Below are 21,229 nucleotides of genomic sequence, written 5' to 3'. Positions count from 1 at the left end.
CCAAGTACCTAGGTTCATCACTTAAAAATTTTATCTTCCAAACATTTGAACATAATTCAGACTGCATAAAAAGCATGAACTTCTCTTAAGTGTCCAATTACATGTTCATCATTTCCTTTTAAAGTTTCACCAGAAGCATATTTAATGTTCGCATTTCTAGCAACATTTTGTTTATGATGATAAAATCTTTCATTACAGCTCTCAATTCTTTCTGAGCTCTCATCAGAATTGCCCTTAATGCCCATAACTCTACCAATAATCTCTTCAGAGGCAACCAGGGCCTTACTATGAAGCATATCAAGATTTCTGCAGCCTCTACCCATTACCTAATTGCAGAACCACTTCCATATTTTAAGTATTTGTTAGAGCAGCACCCTACTCCTGGTACCGGATTTCATTTTGGTTATATAACAGGAATACCACAAGTGGGTGGCTTTAACAAACAGAAATTCATTTTCTCGGTTTAAGAGGCTAGAGGTCTGAATTCAGGGTGCCGAGAAGGCTCTCTGTGTCTGCTCTGAGGGAAAATTCTTCCCTGCTTCTATGCCTAGTCTGCTCCTTTTATATCTCAAAAAGTGATTGGCTTAAGACACACCCCACACTGATGGCCTCTTTAACATAACAAAGGAAGCCCTATTTCAAATGGGATTACATCAACCTGTATAAAACCTAAAACCAAATCCATTGCCATTGAATAGATTCCGACTCATAGCTACCCCATAGGACAGAGCAGAACCACCCCATAGGGTTTCCAAGGCTGTAATCCTCACAGGAGCAGACTGCCACATCGTTCTTCAGTGGAGGGGCTGGTGGGTTTGAACCTTCGACCTTTCGGTTAGCAGCCAAGGGCTTAACCACTTTGCGCCAGGACTCCCATCCACAGGTACAGGGGCTAGGATTTACAACGCATGTTTTTTGGGGACACAATTCTATCTATAACAGGGATTTACAACAGTAGATTCTGCTCTGGGTGGATAAGACTTGAACACAAATAACTTATACAAGGTAGAAACTTTGGTTCCATGGGAGGGATATGTATAAAAGGCTGCATAACTCAGGCTCCTACTGGGAGCGAGCTGCTGTACTAGGGATATGGTAACCTAAAAAGGTTCACATTTTGCCACATAGACCTTTCAGCTGATAAGAGAGAAAAGAGTTGAACATAAATAACCATAGTACAATGTAGAAAGTGGCGAGTGTCTTGAGCATGGGTATTTTAGTTCTAACAAATGGAAGGAGGAGGTCTGGAATGGCTTCATGGAGAAATTGGCCTGGAAGGATAGGGAAGAACTGGGGGGTAACACAGTCTGATTTGCCACATGGGGAGTGAATGCCTTCTGTCAGCCCACTGCTTGATCCCAGCCACAGCTAATACCACCATCGCTTTAGCTTCCTCCTTCCCCTCTGCAGACCCCCACCTCCTGCTGGCTGCTCCAAAGCATATGTCGTTTTGGATGAGCCCACTCTGGGCCATGGGAAGGGCCTGGAGTCAGAGGGGCCTGAGCAAGGCAGGTCTGAGGTGTTCTCCTCCTCCTGCAGGCCTCTCCCTGGAACGCCTACCCAACTCCATCGCTTCCTCCAACCGCCTGACTGAGAGGGAGGAAGAAGTGATCACCTGCTTCGAGAGGGCCTCCTGGATCGCTCAGGTGTTTCTGCAGGAATTGGAGAAGGTGAGCTGGGAATAATAACTCTGTGGCGATGGCTGCCCTCTATTCCTACAAAAGTGATTTCCATTCAGGGGACTGTCCCAGCTATCTAGTGCTGCTATAACAGAAATACCGTACGTGGGTGGCTTTAACAAATAGAAATTTATTTTCTCACAGTTAGGAGGCTAGAAGTCCAAATTCAGGGTGCTGGCTTGAGGGGAAGGCTTTCTGTCTGTGTCAGCTCTGAAGGAAGGTCCTTGTCTCTTCAGCTTCTGCTTCCTGGTTCCTTGGAGGTCTCCATGGGTCTTGGCATCTCTCTTCCCCCATCTCTCTCTGCTCACTTGTTTAATCTCTTTTTATACCTCAAAAGAGATTGACTCAAGATACACCCTGCACTAATCCTGCCTTGTTAACATAACAAAGACCACCCATTCCCAAATGGGATCATAACCACAAGCATAGAGGTTAGGATTTACAATGCGTATTTTGGGGGGACATAATTCAATCTATAACAGGGACCCTTGTGCAAATTAGGAAAAGGCACCCCTCCCTGAAGATACTCTACTTCATTGGCTGGAAAAATGATTATAGCATACACCGCTTTTGCTAGAAGGAGACTCTTTACTACCAGAAAATAGTTTTGATACATCAGTGCATCCGCTCTATCTGTGAGGCGCACGGAGCCTCCTTGATGGACTCAATTTATATGACCAAGTGTGAGAGCCCTCTTTGCATCTGGTAACTTAAACACTCCTCACCGCAGCTCTGATGTAGGTACTCTATCGCTGATTAAAAGATAAAACTAAGGTTTAGAAAGATTAAATGGTTCGCTCAGCACTCTCATCTTGGAAGGCGTAGAGCCAGGCTGGTTCTTGAAACCAGAGACCCTTCCCTGCTCTGCGCGCTCCAGCTACTTCCTGCTAGATCCCTGGGGCGGTGGAACCTTGGGGCTGTTCCCCAAGCCTTTCAGAGGCAGACAAAGAGCAGGGTTTCAGCCAGTCTGCAACCTCGTCATCTCCCAGCTCCCCCACGGTGGGCCTGTACTAACTCTCTGCAGGGTCTTCATTCCAGGTGTGGGCAGCTTGCCCTTATGATTACCCCCATCTCCCCCTTCTGAGGGAGGCTCTTGGTTTCACAGGCGGGAGGACAGGCAGCTACACTCAGCAAAGATGGCACTCACTTTGCGTACCTCCTTTTTCCAGGCACTATTCTGAATACTTAACGCTCATTCTATAATTTAACTCTCACTGTATGAAATAGATACTGTAGTTATTCCCACTTTACGAATGAGGAAGCTGAGCTTTGTTGGAGAAGGGTAAAATAGATTTGTGGAGTTTATAAAATTAGTAAGTGGGTTTGGCAGCATTTGAACCCAGGGAGAGTGGCTTTGGTTGCTTGCTGGGGCATATTGGGGTGGTGCTTAGGCATTCTGCTGGCAGGTTCTCTAGCAGGGTAGACTAGGACTAGCTTCCTCAGGAAGGAGGTGGTCATGAGCTGAGAGACTTAGAGCCCAGAGGATGCTTGAGCTCACTTGTTTGGCAAAGGCCAAAATGTCAACCCAGCACCTGCTTTTGTGATGAGCCTTCAGGAGCATTCAGGGTGGTACAAGTGGTTAACATACTCAGCTGCTAACCAAAAGGTTAGAATTCAAGTATGCCCAAAAGATCCTTGAAAGAAAGGCCTGATGATCTACTTCTGAAAAAATCAGCCATTGAAAATTCTGTGGAGTAAAGTTCTACTCTGACACACACGAGGTAGCCATGAGTTGGAACTGACTTGAGGGCAACTGGTCTTTTTGAAGGAGTCAACCTCTGGCCGGGTCAGTTACCCTGGAGTAGCATTTCTCTCATCTGTCGGTTTATCGTACTGTGGTGCTTGCATGTTGCTGTGATGCTGGAATCTCTGCTACCGGTATTTCAAATACCATGTCATGGATTGAATTGTGTCCCCCCAAAATATCTGTCAACTTGGCTAGATCATAATTCCCTCATATGGTTGTATGATTTTCTACCATTTTATCTTCTGATGTGATTTCCCTATATGTTGTAAATCCTGTCACTATGATGTAATACGAGGAATTAGCAGCAGTTATATTGATGAGGTCTACAAGATTAGATAGTGTCTTAAGCCAGTCTCTTTTGAGATATAAAAGAGAAAAGCGAGCAGAGAGACATGGGGACCTCATATCACCAAGAAAGCAGAGCTGGAAACAGAGAGCGTCCTTTGGGCCTGAGGTTTCTGTGCTGAGATGCTTCCGGACCAAGGGAACACTAATGACAAGGACCTTCCTCCAGAGCCAAGGGAGAGAGAACGCCTTCCCCTGGAGCCGGCGCCCTGAATTCGGACTTCTACCTACTGGACTGTGAGAGAATAAACTCCTGTTTGTGGAAGCCATCCGCTTATGGACTTCTGTTGTGGCAGCACTAAATGACTAACACATACCAGCAGGGCCACCCGTGCTGGATACGTTTCGGTGGAGCTTTCAGACAAGAAGGACCTGGCAATCTACTTATAAAAAGATTGGTCAGTGAAAACCTTATAAATAGCAGCAGAACATTGTCTGATATAGTGCTGGAAGATGAGCCCCCCAGATTGGAAGGCACTCAAAATATGACTGGGGAAGAGCTGCCTCCTCAAAGTAGAGTCGACCTTAATGATGTTGGTGGAGTCAAGCTTTTGGGACCCTCATTTGCTGATGTGGTACGCCTCAAAATGAGAAGAAACAGCTGCAAATATCCATTAATAATTGGAAAGTGGAATGTATGAAAGCTGGACGGTATGGATTACACCTCAATATAAAGAAAATAAAAACAATCAAAATTAGACCAATGAGCAACATCATAATAAACAGGAAATGTTGAAGTTGTCAACGATTTCATTTTACTTGGATCCACAATCAATGCCCACATAAGCAGCAGTCAGGAAATCAAAGAACATATTGCATTGAGTAAATCTGCTGCAAAAGACCTCTTTAAAGTGTTGAAAAGCAAAGATGTCACTTTAAGGACTAAGGGCCACCTGACCCAAGCCATGGTGTTTTCAGTTGCCTCATATGCACGCAAAAGCTGGGCAGTGAATAAGGAAGATCAGAGAATTGGTGCCTTTGAATTGTGGTGTTGGTGAAGAATATTGAGTAAACCATGGACTGCCGGGGAAACCCTGGTTGCATAGTGGTTAAGCACTATGGCTGCTAACCAAAGGGTCAGCAGTTCGAATCTGCCAGGCACTCTTTGGAAACTCAATGGGGCAGTTCTACTCTGTCTGTTAGGGTCGCTATGAGTCATAATCGACTCGACAGCACTGGGTTTGGTTTTTTGGTTTGTGGACCGCCAGAAGAATGAACAAATCTGTCTTGGAAGAAGTACAGTCAGAATGCCCCTTAGAAGGGAGGATGGTGAGACTTTGTCTCATGTACTTTGGACATGTTATCAGATGGGACCAGTCCTTGTAAAAGAGCATCATGCTTGGTAAAGTAGAGGGTCAGCGAAAAAGAGGAAGATCCTCAATGAGATGGATTGACACAATGAGTTCAAGCTTAACAACAATTGTAAGGAGGACGCTGGACCAGGCAGTGTTTGGTTTCTGTTGCACATGGGGTCACTATGAGTCAGGACCAATTCGACGGCACCTAACAACAAGGGTTTCTAAACCTCAGCAGTATTTACATGTTGGGCTGGATAATTCTTTGTTGCGGGGACTGTCCTGTGCATTATAGGATGTTTAGCAGCATCCCTGGCCTCTACCCACTAGATCCAGCAGCACCTCCTCTCCCATCCCCCAGTTATGGCAACCCGAAATGTCTCCAAAAAACAAAAACAAAATAATCAAACCCATTGCTGTCGAGTTGATTCCAACTGATAGAGAACCTATAGAACAGAGTAGAATTGCCCCATCGGGTTTCCAAGGAGCCACTGGTGGGTTCTAACTGCCAGTCATTTGGTTAGCAGCCTTAGCTCTTAATTATTGCACCTTCAGGGCTCCAAAACACTACCAAATGTCTCCTGGGAGCAAAACCACTCACCCTTGAGAGCCACTGCCCTACAGAGTCCCTCTACCTGTTGGGACTAATGGAAGAAAGAAGTTGTTAAGGGGCTCAGCGCAGGCAGGACTCAGTGCTTGTTCCCTGAGTGAGGCTTGCCTGGAGACCTGACATGGGCGAGTTGACCTCTTCTGAGGCCGTGACATGGGTCACTGCTAGACAGTCATGTTTTGTGAGCTTTTTGCGTTTGAATTTCATGTTGCTTGGAGGAAACTCTTGAAAAAGATAAAGCCTTCTACTCTGCCTAAAGCCTAGGCTTTGAACTTTTAGAAGGAGATTAGGGTAATGGGCTGTAATGGTGCCAGGACTGGAGTCATTGCCTGGTGGCAGTGGGCAGACAAGTGGGCCCCACACCTGGTTATTTCTGGTCGAGAGAGGGCAGGGCACAGAAGCTTGTTCATTCTTAGCAATGCCGTGTGTCTTCTCAACCTCCGAGGAACTAAGAACCCCTCTTTTTTATCCATGCTGCCACTCTCTCTCTTTATTGGTGCATTTAGTCCATTTACATTCAGCGTAATTATGGGTAGGTATGAGTATAGTGCTGTCATTTTGATGCCTTTTTTTGTGTGTTGTTGACAGTTTCTTTGTTCCACTTTATTTTTTGTGCAGAGTTGTTTTTCTTTATGTATTTTCTTTGTGTCCTTTTCATTGTTGTTGATTTTGTATTTGCTGAGTCTTTGTGTTTTTCTTGCTTTTTATTTTGATGTGTAGGATCGTTAGTTTCCTTTGTGGTTATCTTAGTATTTACCCCTATTTTCTAAGTTTAAACCAATCTTTTATTTCTTTGTATCGCTTTGACTTCCTCTCCATATGAAAGATCTATGGCTACATTATTTAGTCCCTGTTTTTTGTTTTAATGTTGTCATCTTTTATGTACTGACGTCTCTGTTTCCCTATTTTCAGTATTTTAGCTTTAATTTATTTTTGTGACTTCTCTATCTGGGTTGATATCTGGTTGCTCTGTCCCATGTTCTAGTCTTGGGTTCTTATCTGATGTTATTGATTTTCTAACCAGAGGATTCCCTTTAGTATTTCTTGTAATTTTGGTTTGGTTTTTACAAATTTCCTAAACTTCTGTTTATCTGGACATGCCCTAATTTCGCCATCATATTTGAGAGACGCTTTTGCTGGGTATATAATCCCTGGCTGGTAATTTTTTTCCTTCAAGGTTTGTATTTGTCATCCCATTGCCTTCTTGCCTGCATGGTTTCTGCTGAGTCGTCAATAGATTACTCTTATTGACTCTCCTTTGTAGATGACTTTTCGTTTATCCCTAGCTGCTCTTAAAATTCTCTTTTGTCTTTGGTTTTGGCAAGTTTGATTATAATGTGTCTTGGTGACTTTCTTTTGGGATCTACCTTGTGTGAAGTTCAATGAACTTCTTGGATAGATATCTTCTCATCTTTCATGATATCAGGGAAGTTTCCTGCCAACAAATCTTCAACAGTTCTCTCGGTATTTTCTGTTATGCCCCTGTTCTGGTACTCCAATGACACGTAGGACATTCTTCATGATACAGTCCACATAATTCTTACGGTTTCTTCATTTTTTTTTTTATTCTTTTATCTGATTTTTCCTCAAATAAGTTGACATCAAGTGCTTTATCTTCAATCTCACTAATTCTGACTTCCATTTCCTCACTTTTGTTCCTTTGACTTTCTATTGAGTTGTCTAATTCTGAAATTTTATTGTTAATCTTTTGGATTTCTGTTTGCTGTCTCTATGGATTCTTGCAGCCTTTTAAATTTGTCATTATGCTCTTGTATAACCTTCTTAAGTTCCTCTGTTGCTTTAGACAAAGCGTGTGTGTTCCTTGGCTTGTTCTGTGTTTTGCCTGATCTCCTTCTGGATCTCTTGAAGAGTTCTGTATATTAATATTTTGAATTCTACCTCGAGTAATTCCAAGAAGTTCTTTTCTTCCAGAAGATTTCTTGGTTCTTTCTTTATTTTTTTTTAATAATTTTTATTGTGCGTTAAGTGAAAGTTTACAAATCAAGTCAGTCTCACACAAAAACCCATATACACCTTGCTGTACACTCCCAATTACTCTCCCCCTAATGAGACAGCCTGCTCTCTCCCTCCACTCTCTATTTTCGTGACCATTTCACCTGCTTCTAACCCCCTCCACCCTCTCATCTCTCCTCCACGCAGGAGATGCCAACATAGTCTCGAGAGTCCACCTGATCCAAGAAGCTCACTGCTCACCAGCATCCTTCTCCAACTCATTGTCCAGTCCAATCCATGTCTGAAGAGTTGGCTTCAGGAGTGGTTCCTGTCCTGGGGCAACAGAAGATCTGAGGGCCATGACCACCAGGGTCCTTCCAGTCTCAGTCAGACCATTAAGTCTGGTCTTATGAGAATTTGGGGTCTGCCTCCCACTGCTCTCCTGCTCCCTCAGGGGTTCTCTATTGTGTTCCCTGTCAGGGCAGTCATCGGTTGTAGCCGGGCACCATCTAGTTCTTGTGGTCTCAGGATGATGTAGTTACTGGTTCATGTGGCCCTTTCTGTCTCTTGGGCTCGTAATCACCTTGTGTCCTTGGTGTTCTTCATTCTCCTTTGATACAGGTGGGTAGAGACCAGTTGATGCATCTTAGATGGCTGCTTGCTAGCATTTAAGACCCCAGATGCCACTCTTCAAAGTGGAATGCAGAATGTTTTCTTAATAGATTTTATTATGCCAGTTGACTTAGATGTCCCCTGAAACCATGGTCCCCAGACCCCTGCCCCTGCTATGCTGGCCTTCAAAGCATTCAGTTTATTCAGGCAACTTCTTTGCTTTTGGTTCAGTCCAATTGTGCTGACCTCCCCTGTATTGTGTGCTGTCTTTCCCTTCACCTAAAGTAGTTCTTATCTACTATCTAATTAGTGAACACCCCTCTCCACCCTCCCTCTCTCCCCTCTCCACCCTCCCTCTCTCCCCTCTCTTGTTACCACAAAAGAATGTTTTCTTGTCAGTTTAAACTATTTCTCGAGTTCTTATAATAGTGTTCTTATACAATATTTGTCCTTTTGCAGCTGACTAATTTCACTCAGCATAATGCCTTCCAGGTTCCTCCATGTTATGAAATGTTTCACAGATTCCTCACTGTTCTTTATTGATCCATAGTATTCCATTGTGTGAATATACCATAGTTTATTTACCCATTCATCGGTTGATGGGCACCTTGGTTGCTTCCATGTTTTTGCTATTGTACACAGTGCTGCAATAAACATGGGTGTGCGTATATCTGTTCATGTAAAGGCTCTTATTTCTCTAGGGTATATTCCAAGGAGTGGGATGGCTGGATTGTATGGTAGTTCTATTTCTAGCTTTTTAAGGAAATGCCAAATCAATTTCCACAGTGGTTATTCTATTTGACGTTTCCACCAGCAGTGTATAAGTGTTCCAATCTCTACACAGCCTCTCCAACACTTATTATTTTGTGTTTTTTGGATTAATGCCAGCCTTGTTGGAGTGAGATGAAATCTCATTGTAGTTTTCATCTGCATTTCTCTGATGGCTAATGATCATGAACATTTCCTCATCTATCTGTTAGCTACCTGAATGTCTTCTTTAGTGAAGTGTCTATTCATATCTTCAGCCCATTTTTTAATTGGGTTATTTGTCTTTTTGCAGTTGAGTTTTTGTAGTATCATATAGATTGTAGACATCAGGCACTGATCAGAAATGTCATAGCTAAAAACTTTTTCCCAGTCTGTAGGTAGTCTTTTTACTCTTTTGGTGAAGTCTTTGGATAAGCATAAGTGTTTGATTTTCAGGAGCTCCCAGTTATCTAGTTTTTCTTCTACATTCTTTATAATCTTTTGTATACTGTATATGCCATGTATTAGGGCTCCTAACGTTGTCCCTGTTTCTTCTTCCATGATCTTTATTGTTTTAGATTTTATATTTAGGTCTTTGATCCATTTTGAGTTAGTTTTTGTGCATGGAGTAAGGTATGGGTCTTGTTTCATTTTTTTTGCAGATGGATATCCAGTTATGCCAGTACCATTTGTTAAAAAGACTGTCTTTTCCCCCATTTAACTGTTTTGGGGCCTTTGTCAAATATCAACTGCTCATATGTGGATGGATTTATGTCTGAATTCTCAATTCTGTTCCATTGGTCCACGTATCTGTTGTTGTACCAGTACCAGGCTGTTTTGACTACTGTGGCGGTATAATAGGTTCTAAAATCAGGTAAAGTAAGACCTCCCACTTTGCTCTTCTTTTTCAGTAATGCCTTATTTATCCGGGGCCTCTTTCCTTTCCATATGAAATTGGTGATTTGTTTCTCCATCTCATTAAAGAATGTCCTTGGGATTTGGATTGGAATTGCATTAAATGTATAGATCACTTTTAGTAGAATAGACATTTTTATAATGTTAAGTCTTCCTATCCACGAGCAAGGTATGTTCTTCCACTTATGTAAGTCTGTTTTGGTTTCTTGCAGAAGTGTACTGTAGTTTTCTTTGTATAAGTCTTTTACATCTCTGGTAAGATTTATTCCTAAATATTTTATCTTCTTGGGGGCTACTATAAATGGCATTGATTTGGTGATTTCCTCTTCGGTGTTCTTTTTGTTGGTGTAGAGGAATCCAACTGATTTTTTTATGTTTATCTTGTATCCCGATACTCTGCTGAACTCTTCTATTAGTTTCAGTAGTTTTCTGGAGGATTCTTTAGGGTTTTCTGTGTATAAGATCATGTCATCTGCAAATAGGGATACTTTGACTTCTTCCTTGCCAATCTGGATGCCCTTTATTTCTTTATCTATCCTAATTGCTCTGGCTAGGACTTCCAGCACAATGTTGAATAAGAGTGGTGATAAATGCATCCTTGTCTGGTTCCTGATCTCAGTAGGAATGCTTTCAGGCTCTCTCCATTTAGGGTGATGTTGGCTGTTGGCTTTGTATAAATGCCCTTTATTATGTTAAGGAATTTTCCTTCTATTCCTATTTTGGCGAGAGTTTTTATCATGAATGGGTATTGAACTTTGTCAAATGCCTTTTCTGCATCAATTGATAAAATCATGTGATTCTTGTCTTTTGTTTTATTTATGTGGTGGATTACATTAATTGTTTTTCTAATGTTGAACCATCCCTGCATACCTGGTATGAATCCCACTTGGTCATGGTGAATTATTTTTTTAATATGTTGTTGAATTCTATCGGCTAGAATTTTGTTGAGGATTTTTGCATCTATATTCATGAAGGATATAGGTCTATAATTTTCTTTTCTCCTGGTGTCTTTACCTGGTTTTGGTATCAGGGATATGATGGCTTCATAGAATGAGTTTGGTAGTATTCCGTCCTTTTCTATGCTCTGAAATACCTTTAGTAGTAGTGGTGTTAACTCTTCTCTGAAAGTTTGGTAGAACTCTGCAGTGAAACCGTCCGGACCAGGGTTTTTTTTTTTTTGTTGGGAGTTTTTTGATTACCTTTTCAATCTCTTCTTTTGTTATGGGTCTATTTAGTTGTTCTACCTCTGTTTGTGTTAGTTTAGGTAGGTAGTGTGTTTCTAGGAATTCACCATTTCTTCTAGGTTTTCAAATTTGTTTGAGTATAGTTTTTCATAGTAATCTGATATGATTCTTTTAATTTCAATTGGGTCTGTTGTAATATCGCCCATTTCATTTCTTATTCAAGTTATTTGCTTCCTCTCCTCTTTTTCTTTTGTCAGTTTGGCCAATTGTTTATCAATTTTGTTGAGTTTTTCAAAAAAACAGCTTTTGGTCTTGTTAATTCTTACAGTTCTTTTTCTGTTTTCTATTTCATTTAGTTCAGCTCTAATTTTTATTATTTGTTTTCTTCTGGTGCCTGTGGGTTTCTTTTGTTGCTCTCTTTCTATTTGTTCAAGTTGTAGGGATAGTTCTTTGATTTTGGCCCTTTCTTCTTTTTGGATGTGTGCATTTATTGATATAAACTGGCCTCTGAGCACTGCTTTTGCTGTGTCCCAAAGGTTCTGATAGGAAGTGTTTTCATTCTCATTGGATTCTCTGAATTTCTTTATTCCATCCTTAATATCTTCTATAATCCAGTCTTTTTTGAGCAGGATATTGTTCAGTTTCCAAGTGTTTGATTTCTTTTCCCTGCTTTTCCTGTTATTGATTTCCACTTTTATGGCCTTATGGTCAGAGAAGATGCTTTGTAATATTTCAATGTTTTGGATTTTGCTAAGGCTTGCTTTATGACCTAATATGTGGTCTATTCTAGAGAATGTTCCATGTGCACTAGAAAAGAAAGTATACTTGGTTGCTCTTGGGTGTAGTGTTCTGTATATGTCTACAAGGTCAAGGTGGTTGATCGTGGCATTTAGATCTTCCGTGTCTTTATTGAGCTTCTTTCTGGATGTCCTGTCCTTCACTGAAAGTGGTGTGTTGAAGTCTCCTGGTATTATTATGGAGCTGTCTATCTCACTTTTCAATGCTGATAGAGTTTGTTTTATGAATCTTGCAGCCCTGTCATTGGGTGCATAAATATTTAATATGCTTATATCTTCTTGGTGTATTGTCCCTTTAATCATTATATAGTGTCCTTCCTTATCCTTTCGGATGGATTTAACTTTAAAGTCTATTTTGTCAGAAATTAATGTTGCCACTCCTGCTCTTTTTTGATTGTTGTTTGCTTGATATATTTTTTTCCATCTTTTGAATTTTAGTTTGTTTGTGGCTCTAAGTCTATGCTGTGTCTCTTGTAGGCAGCATATAGATGGATCTTGTTTTTTAATCCATTCTGCCACTCTCTGTGTCTTTATTGGTGCACTTAGTCCATTTACATTCAGGGTAATTATGGAGAGGTGTGAATTTAGTGCTGACATTTTGATGTCTTTTTTTGTGTGTTGACAGTTTCTTTTTCCCACTTGATTTTCTGTGCTGAGGAGATTTTCTTTATATATTGTCCTTTCCTCATATTTGTTGTTGTTGATTTTGTTTCTGCTGAATCTGTATTTTTCCCTTGTATTTTATTTTGATGAGTAGGATAGTTTGTCTCTTTTGTGGTTACCTTATTATTTACCCCTATTTTTCTAAATTTAAAACTAACTTTTATTTCTTTGTATCGCCGTATCTTCCTCTCCATATGGAAGGTGTATGATTACATTTTAGTCCCTCTTTATTATTTTAATGTTGTCTTCTTTTATATAATAACATCGCCATTACCCTGTGTTGGGCTTTTTTTTTTTTTTAATCTTGCTTTGGTTTTTTTTTTTTTTTGATTTCCCTGTCTGGGTTGATTTCTGATTGCTCTGCCCAGTGTTCTAGTCTTGGATTGATACCTGATATTATTGATTTTCTAACCAAAGAACTCCCTTTAGTATTTCTTGTAGTTTTGGTTTGGTTTTTACCAATTCCCTCAACTTGTGTTTATCTGGAAATGTCTTAATTTCACCTTCATGTTTAAGAGACAGTTTTGCTGGATATATGATTCTTGGCAGGCAGTTTTTTTCCTTCAATTTTTTAAATATGTCATCCGATTGCCTTCTTGCCTGCATGGTTTCTGCCGAGTAGTCCGAGCTTATTCTTATTGGCCATCCTTTGTAGGTGATTTTTCTTTTATCCCTTGCTGCTTTTATAACTGTCTCTTTATCTTTGGTTTTGGCAAGCTTGATTATAATATGTCTTGGTGACTTTCTTGTAAGATCTACCTTATATGGATTTCAATGAGCATCTTGGATAGAGATCTTCTCATCTTTCACAATATCAGGGAAGTTTTCTGCCCAGAAATCCTCAACAATTTTCTCTGTATTTTCTGTTATCCCTCCCTGCCCTGGTACTCCAATCAATCGTAGGTTATTTCTCTTGATAGAGTCCCACATGATTCTTAAGGTTTCTTCATTTTTTTTAATTCTTTTATCTGATTTTTCTTCAAATGTATTAGTGCCAAGTGATTTATCTTCGAGTTCAGAAATTCTAGCTTCTACTTGCTCACTTCTGCTCCTCTGACTTTCTATTGAGTTATCTAATTCTGTAATTTTATTGTGAATCTTCTGAATTTCTGATTGCTGATCTCTCTATGGATTTTTCCAGCTTATTAAACTTTTCGTTGTGTTCCTGAATAATCTTTCTAATTTCTTCAGTTGCTTTATCTGTGTGTTCCTTGGCTTGTTCTTCGTATTGCCTCATTTCCTTCCTGATGTGTTGAAGGGTTCTATATATTAAACTTTTGTATTCTGCATCTGGTAATTCCAGGAATGCACTTTCATCTAAACGATCCCTGTATTCTTTGTTTTGAGAGCCTGTTGAGGTGATCATGGCCTGTTTCTTTATGTGACTTGATATTGACTGTCGTCTCCAAGCCATGTATAAGTTATCGTATCAGTTTATGCTTGCTTACTGTGTCGTAGCTGCTTGCTTTGTTTTTTTTCAGTGTACCCCTATGGGTTGCTTGAGTGAGCTAGCTTGATTATTTTCACCTTTGGAGCTCTGGTGTCCTGTCCCCAGCTGGCTAGAGCTGTTCTCAGGTTTATCAGTCTAGGAGTCCATTCAGTTTTCTTGTATGAATTCAGCTCAGGTTTCCAGGTAGCTGATATCAAGTGCGTGGTACAGGCTCTGTCCTACAGTCTTAAAGGGGCAGGGGTGATTGGCGTATATACCGGTATCTGATTGCAGCAGAAGGTCATGCTCTGAACAAGGCAGGGGGCTGCGAACCGACCCCCAAGTGTCTCTGAGGAAAATGCATCTCTGTTCCCTAGAGCATGCTGGTGGGTGGGTTCTGCAGAGGGACCATGGGCACCCAAAGTTTTTGTTGTAAGGACTGGGAGGTACCAGTTATCTTTGGACCCCTGTCATGGGTGGCTGGGTGACCTGAGTGGAGCTACCAGTCCTTAGGTCCCTGATGTGGGTAGGTGAGGACCTTGTTTAATAGGCAAGCAATGTCAAACGTCAAACACCTACCTCTCCACCGCACAGCTGAAATGGTTGGAGTTTGCCAACAAGGGCCTATTCTCCCGAAATAGGCCCACACAGGTCCATGCAGAAGGGGAGGGTGCTCAAGGTCCATGGATGATTTATGCCTGGACAGGAGCTGCTTCTGTACTGATCTCCCCCAGTTAATGGAGCTAGCAAATCATCTTTTCCCCCCAGTTGCAAATTTTTTCCTTCCCCAAGGGTGGGAGGATGGCTCTAGATGCTCACCAGGGTCTATCTCAGGCCCAGGGATTCAGCCGCTGAAACCGGCTTGGGGGTGGGGGGGGACACAGTAAAGTATACGCAAGTACTTAGCTTTTGCCGAGAGCGCCCTTCTCCTCAGGTTCCAGAGGTGTGAGTGGGCTGTGTGGCTGGCTGCTTCTCCCTGAGGAAACTGTGGCCAAACGCTAGGACCAGCCCACCGCAGCCGCTGCAGCTCCGGGAATGGTGCCTGAGGGCTCCCTGGGATTCAGGTCTGGTAACTCCTCTCCACTTTGGAACGGCCTTTTCCTCCCTCTGCCCCTCAGTTCGTTGTCTAAGCTTGCCTTTGATGCTCAGGGCTCCCAGCTTGTCACAAATATACTCGTTTCACTTGTTTTTTCAGGTCTTTGTTGTAAAGAGGGCTCGACGGAAGCGTCTGTCTATTCCGCCATCTTGGCTCCGCCTCTGATTCTTTATTTTGGCGGCTTGCTGAAGCCATTATGGTCTGCCTCTTTATGTGATTTGATATTGGCTGTTGTCTCCAAGCCATCAATAAGTTATTATATTTATTTATTTTATGGTTGCTTACTGTGTCGTATCTTCTTCTTTTGTTTTGATATGCCCAAATAGGCTGGTCATGTGAGCTAGTTTGATTATTAATGCCTTTGAAGCTCTCATGTCCTGTCACCAGATGGTTAGAGCTGTAACTAGGTATGTGAGCCCAGGAGTACATTTATTTTTCTTGTACCGATTCAGGTCACATGTCCAGGTCGTTGGCCACCAAGGATGTGGTACAGGCTCTCACCCATAGTCCTAGATGGGCAGAGGTGATTGGAGTTGGCACAGGTATCTGGCTGCAGTAGGGGATCATGTCCTGAGCAAGGCAGGGGGCTGACGGCTGGCCCTGAGCCTCTGAGAGGAAAGCGTGTTCCTGTTGCCTAGAGCGTGTAGGTGGGTGGTTTTTCAGCCGGATTATGGGCAGTGAATGCAGTTGGCTGTAAGGACTGAGAGACACCACTTATTCTTGGACCCCTGTCACAGGTGGCTAGGTGGCAGTCCCCAGGTCCCTGATATGGGCAGGTGGGGACCTTGCTTAATGGGCAGAGCGGTGTCAAATGTCATGAATCTGCCACTCTACCTTATAGCTGATACAGTTGAAAATAGGCTTCAGGTATAAACCCTGTTGTACTGTGCTAATGAGGGCCTATGCTGTTGAAATGAGCCCACACAGGTCTATGCAGGGGTGAAAGACATTCAAAGTCCGTGGACCTCTCATGCCTGTGCTTAGGCAAAGGGACTGTGCCTGCCCTGAGTTCCCGGCATAGGGGAACTGGCAGATTATTTTTTCCTGTTTGTTAATTTGTTCCTACTTCAAAGCCGGGAGAATGGCTCAGGGCGTGTGACAGGTACTACTTCTGGCCCAGGGGATGCGGCAGTTGCTGAAGCCAGCCTGAGACCTGGTGCAGAGCGGGGGCAGGGGGGGGCAGGCAGGTAAATGGGAGAGAGGTTCTTCTGAAAGGGGGGGGCTTGATCTGCATGGTAGATTAAACACATGTACTAATGTTTTGCTGATTGAGTGCTGGTTCTGGAGGCTTGAGTAGACTCTCTGTCACTTGGTCTCTCCCAATGTGGAAAATACATCCTGAGTGCCACTGCTTGCCTCACTGCGCGTGCCATCTGATCCAGCCTGCAGGTTGCTGATTCCCACTGGGTCAGGTCTGGCAGCTCCTTGCTGCTTCTGAACTGTCTCTTCCCCCCCTGCTGCTCAGTTCCATTCCTCAACTTTGCCTTAGATGTTCAGGTCTCCTAGATTGTCATATATAATTGATTCACTTGTTTTTTCAGGTCTTTGTTGTAAGAGGGACCCAGGGGAAAAAAAAAAACTTTTTTTTTTTTTTTTTTTTGAAGCATCTGACTATTCCGCCATCTTGGCCCTCAGAACCTCTCTTTAGATTGATTTTAATTCCTAAAAGATAAAGTTGTGTGGCTTACTGATTTTTTTTTTTTTTCCCCTCTGATCAGACAAGGGAGCTGGTCCAGCTGGTGAGGCTGGGTGCCCCCTCTGGAGCTGAGGCTTCATCCACAGCTCAGTTAAGATAATGTAATTGGTCTTCAGCTTTGCTGAAGCCAGGGGCCCCATCCTTGGGCTGTTCTGTCACTCAACGATTTTATGGCAGGGGACTGGTATATGGCAGGCACTCAAATATTTGTTGAACGAACAAACCAATAAGTAGTAGAAATAGCATGGAATCTATAACTGGCCAGATTTAAGTTTGAAGTTCAGGCCTGCACTAGCTTAGTGACTGTCTTAGTTATCTAGTGCTGCATTAACAGAAATACCAAGGTGGGTGGCTTTAACAAGCAGAAATTTATTTTCTCGCAGTTTAGGAGGCTAGAAGTCTGAATTCAGGGTCCTGGCTCTAGGGGAAGGCTTTTTCTCTATGTTGGCTCTGGAGGAAGGTCTTTGTCTCTTCTGAGCGTCTGCTCCTGGGTGATGTTCATGTGGCTTGGCATCTCTCTCCCCCATCTCTGCTTCCCTTGCTTATTTAATCTCTTTGATATCGCAAAAGAGATTGATTCAAGATACACCCTATGCTAATCCTGCCTCATTAACATAAAGACAACCAATTCCCAGATGGGATTATAACCACAGGCATAGAGGTTAGTATTTACAGCACATGTTTGGGGGGAACATAATTCAGTCTGTAACAGTGACCTTAGGCACTTTGTGAGCCTCAGTTTCCTCATCTATAACCCCCCAAAAAAAAAACCAAACCCAGTGCCGTCGAGTCGATTCCTACTCGTAGCAACCCTATAAAGTGCAGTTAAACCAGCCTGGTAGGACTGTTGTGAGGCTTTAAATAAGATTTTGGCTGGTGGTGGCTATTTGGTTGGGGTGGGAGACAGGTGTGAGGAACAGTAGAAATGAGGGGACAAAGCCCTTACCATCTGGGAGCGAAGTCTAGTTGTAGATGAAGTTTGTATACACAGAAGAGTAGGGACGTGTGTGAAGAAATCTCTACACATTCTTCCTAAGTAGGGGTGTTGTAGGGGTTGAAGAGAGAGTGCCACAGCCCACCTATAGTAGAGATAAAGAGTATGGACTTCTGGGTGCTTGGCTCTGCCATCTACAACCTCTGTGACCTTGGAGCAGTAAGCTAGCCTCTCTGTGCCTCAGTGTCCTCATCTGTCAAATGGGGATGATGATAGTTCCTACTTGACAGGGTGCTCTAAAGATTAAATAGGAGCCCCTAGGTGATGCAGGCGGTTAAGTGCTCAACTACTCGCTGAGAGGTTGGTGGTTCAAACCCACCCAGAGATGCCTCAGAGAAAAGGCCCAGTGATCTGCTTCTGAAAGGCCACAACCCTGAAAACTCTGTAAAGCGTAATTCTACTGTGATGAGCATGGGGTGCCCCGTGAGATGGAGTCACTCAGTGACAACTTTTGTTAATTTTTTTTTTTTGGTAGGGATTAAATGGCTTAGTGAGTTTATAAAGCTCTGTGATTGTTAAGCAGTGTTACATATGGGACTTGAGGGTATTCAGCATTTGGGTGGGAAGAGGGTACTTTATATGTGTTTTAAATTAAAGCAAGTTAGGCTGAGTTTTGCCAGAATTGAACCACGTGCCCTGAGGTGGCTGAGGTGGCAATGGAGCCTGCTTCTCTGGCTTGGCTGAGCACCCTGCCCCCCTGGCCCCAGAACTTTGAAACAGTGGCTCTACTGTGTTTCCCTCCCCAGACCGCCAATAACACCACGTCAAGGCATCTGAAAGGCTCTCACTCGGTTGACTACGAGCTCACCTACTTCCTGGAAGCTGCCCTCCAGAGTGCTTACGTGACCAACCTGAAGAAGGGGTAGGTCGCCGGGATCTGGACCTTTCTCTCTGGGCTGGGTGCTTTTGGTGTTCTCTTAAATCTGGCCTCCCTCCTTTCTGGTGTGTGTGCACTCATGCTGTCTTGAGAGAATCACATGGGGGCTGGTTTGTGTCACATCTTGTCAGACTGAGGTGTGTAAAGGCAGTTTCGGTGGGAAGGCCCAAGTTTCAGGAAACTACTGAAGCAATAAAGCCTGCACATGCTTTGCAGGGAGAACTCCTGAGAAGAAAAAAAGGAGTGGTTATCTTTAGAGGGAGAGTTCTGGAAGCCTGGAAGTGATATCGAAAGAGCAAAGCACCATGAGCTGGGCAGTGTGGTGCTAATCTGGTTTTGGTCTCTGGTGTCTGTCTGAGGTGCTAGTAAAGTTATTTTGCTTCTTAGGGCCTTCCATATCCTACCCAAATATCCAATGGTAAGGCTGATTCCTACTCATTCCAGCTTCCAAAGGATGGTGAGATGCTGGAGAAAGTGTAGTGAAAATAAAGGCTGGCATCATTTTGGATGTGGTTGTCCCTGCTGACTGAGGTGGCAGAAAAGCTCATTGTCCTGCATGGTGACTTGGGGACCTCTGAGAATACTCACTTACCTCAGACCCAAGAGCCATGGTGCCAGGAATGCCTTCCTTAGTCATTTGCTCCTTGGGTGAAGAGCAGGGACAGATTACCTAACAAGCAAGGTAAGTACGTGCTTAGAGTGTCAAAAAAACAGGCGCACCGTTGCCCAAAGCAAAGACCCAAGCAGACAGGACACGAGGAAAAGCGAGCACCGCAATGAAAGGGAGCTGGAAGGACACTAAATAAAATTATACCAGCTCCAGTGCGTGAGAACGTGCCAGCCAGAAATAAAGCTCACACAGGGTTACAAGGGCGCCCACGTGCAAAATTGTTTAAGCTATGAGGTCCCTACTACTTCAACGACTTTGTCGACATCTGTCTCCTGCGATCCTTTCCCATGAAATTGAAACTCCTTATCTCAGTGGGTCTCTTGGGAGTATACTACTTCTTTCTAGTAGACGAGAGGTGGGGGTGGACTGTTGAGTCTAGCTCTTGCTACATTCACCCAATATGCAACTGGATCCAGCATAGCGGTTACTGGGCAAAGATGGATTATATTAATAGATATCAGGTCTGTGATCCATTTTGAAAGAACTGTCTTGTACATCACGTCTGCTGATCCAGCAGCTCCAGCTAGGAGGGTCAGCAATGCTCTTTGCCATGATATCAATGCAGGGGTATGCCCTCACACACATTCTGGTAAACAACCAACGGGAACTCCAGTCCCAGATGACACACGGAAGTGAGAGAGTGCCAATAAGTTAACCATTGCAACGAATTCAGTCAAGTTACTTTTTAACCGTATGGCATTTATGTACAGAATTATTCCCTAAGTTTTGTAAACAATGATATTTATAACTTTTTTTAAATTGTACTTTAGGTGAAGGTTTACAGAACAAACTAGCTTCTTATTAGTACACATATTGTTTTATGACTTTGGTTAACAATCCCACAACATGTCAGCACTCTCCCTTCTCAACCTTGTGTTCCCTGTTACCAGCTTTTCTGTCCCCTCCTTCCTTCTAGTCCTTACCCCTGGGGTGTTGTGCCCCTTTAGTCTCATTTTGTTTTATGGGCCTGTCTAATCTTTGAATGAAAGGAATATTTTATAACTTTAACTTTAAAATGTGTTTGGCATACACGTGGGTGCAATCTAGCATACATTTAATATGTTACTAACACAAATAATAATTTGATATAATACTAACATAGCAAATGTCCAAGATATCCTGGAAATATTAATATTTATCTAACATGAAAAGTTTTAATTTATGTGTCAAGTGAGTTTTGTTTTTGTCTGTTGCGTGGAACACACAGTGCTTGATGTTACTCTATATATGCTAATAAATGTGGCATGTATATATATATAAAACTCACATATCCTGTTTGAATGTGTGAGTAAGCAGGGAAGGGTGCACCACAGGTTATCAATGTTTAGGGCCCTCACTGCCTTAATCCGGCCCCGGTGAAGAGGGTCCTCTCCTTTGAACAGCTCAGTGTGAGTGCTTCCAGTTGGGCAGCAGACAGGAAGTGCTTGCTTGATGGTGTGTGCTGGGTGGTGGTGGAGAGGGAGGGGAGAAGGTATGAAATCAGGAGGGTGCGTTGCAAGCAGCCATGGCTCTGATGAGGTTCTGCAGATGGCTGGCCAGTTCTTCTGCTGGGAACGCCTCCATCAGTGGGGGTCTCCTCCAGGTCTCTGCAGCAGAGATTTCCTGCCCCATCAGCACCTCGTCTGCGTCATTACAGTCCTCTCCTGACACTCGGGGCTGGGGCTGTGAGGACACCACCAGCAATCGGAGGGAAGTCCTGTGTGCTGAGTGCAGCCAGTCACTGCTGGAGGCACCTCACACACCTCTCCTCACCTCACCTGAACCGCACAGGTGGCGAAACCGAGGGTCAGGATCACAGAGCTTTCTTTTAAGCAACTCCCTGGGGGTTCTTTAAAGCCCATGTTTCATTTTGGTATGGTTTATTTTGTTAAATTTCACTTATTCTCATAATTTAACTTTTTAAAATAAGTGATTCTTGCA

General features: G+C 42.9%; 1 protein-coding gene across 2 annotated transcripts in view; it reads left to right on the top strand.

The window, feature by feature from the left end:
- The window catches only part of TTC7A (tetratricopeptide repeat domain 7A), a 158,921-nt gene that overhangs the window by 33,306 nt on the left and 104,386 nt on the right, over positions 1-21,229 (top strand). For both annotated transcript variants that reach the window (XM_049870552.1, XM_049870551.1), the window contains 2 exons: positions 1,540-1,670; positions 18,509-18,624. In XM_049870552.1, coding sequence (XP_049726509.1) covers positions 1,540-1,670; positions 18,509-18,624 — 247 coding nt within the window. The remainder of the gene's footprint in view (positions 1-1,539; positions 1,671-18,508; positions 18,625-21,229) is intronic.

This window comes from Elephas maximus, chromosome 26 (genome assembly GCF_024166365.1).
Source record: "Elephas maximus indicus isolate mEleMax1 chromosome 26, mEleMax1 primary haplotype, whole genome shotgun sequence".
NCBI lineage: Eukaryota > Metazoa > Chordata > Mammalia > Proboscidea > Elephantidae > Elephas > Elephas maximus.
This window is presented reverse-complemented; position numbering and strand designations above follow the sequence as displayed.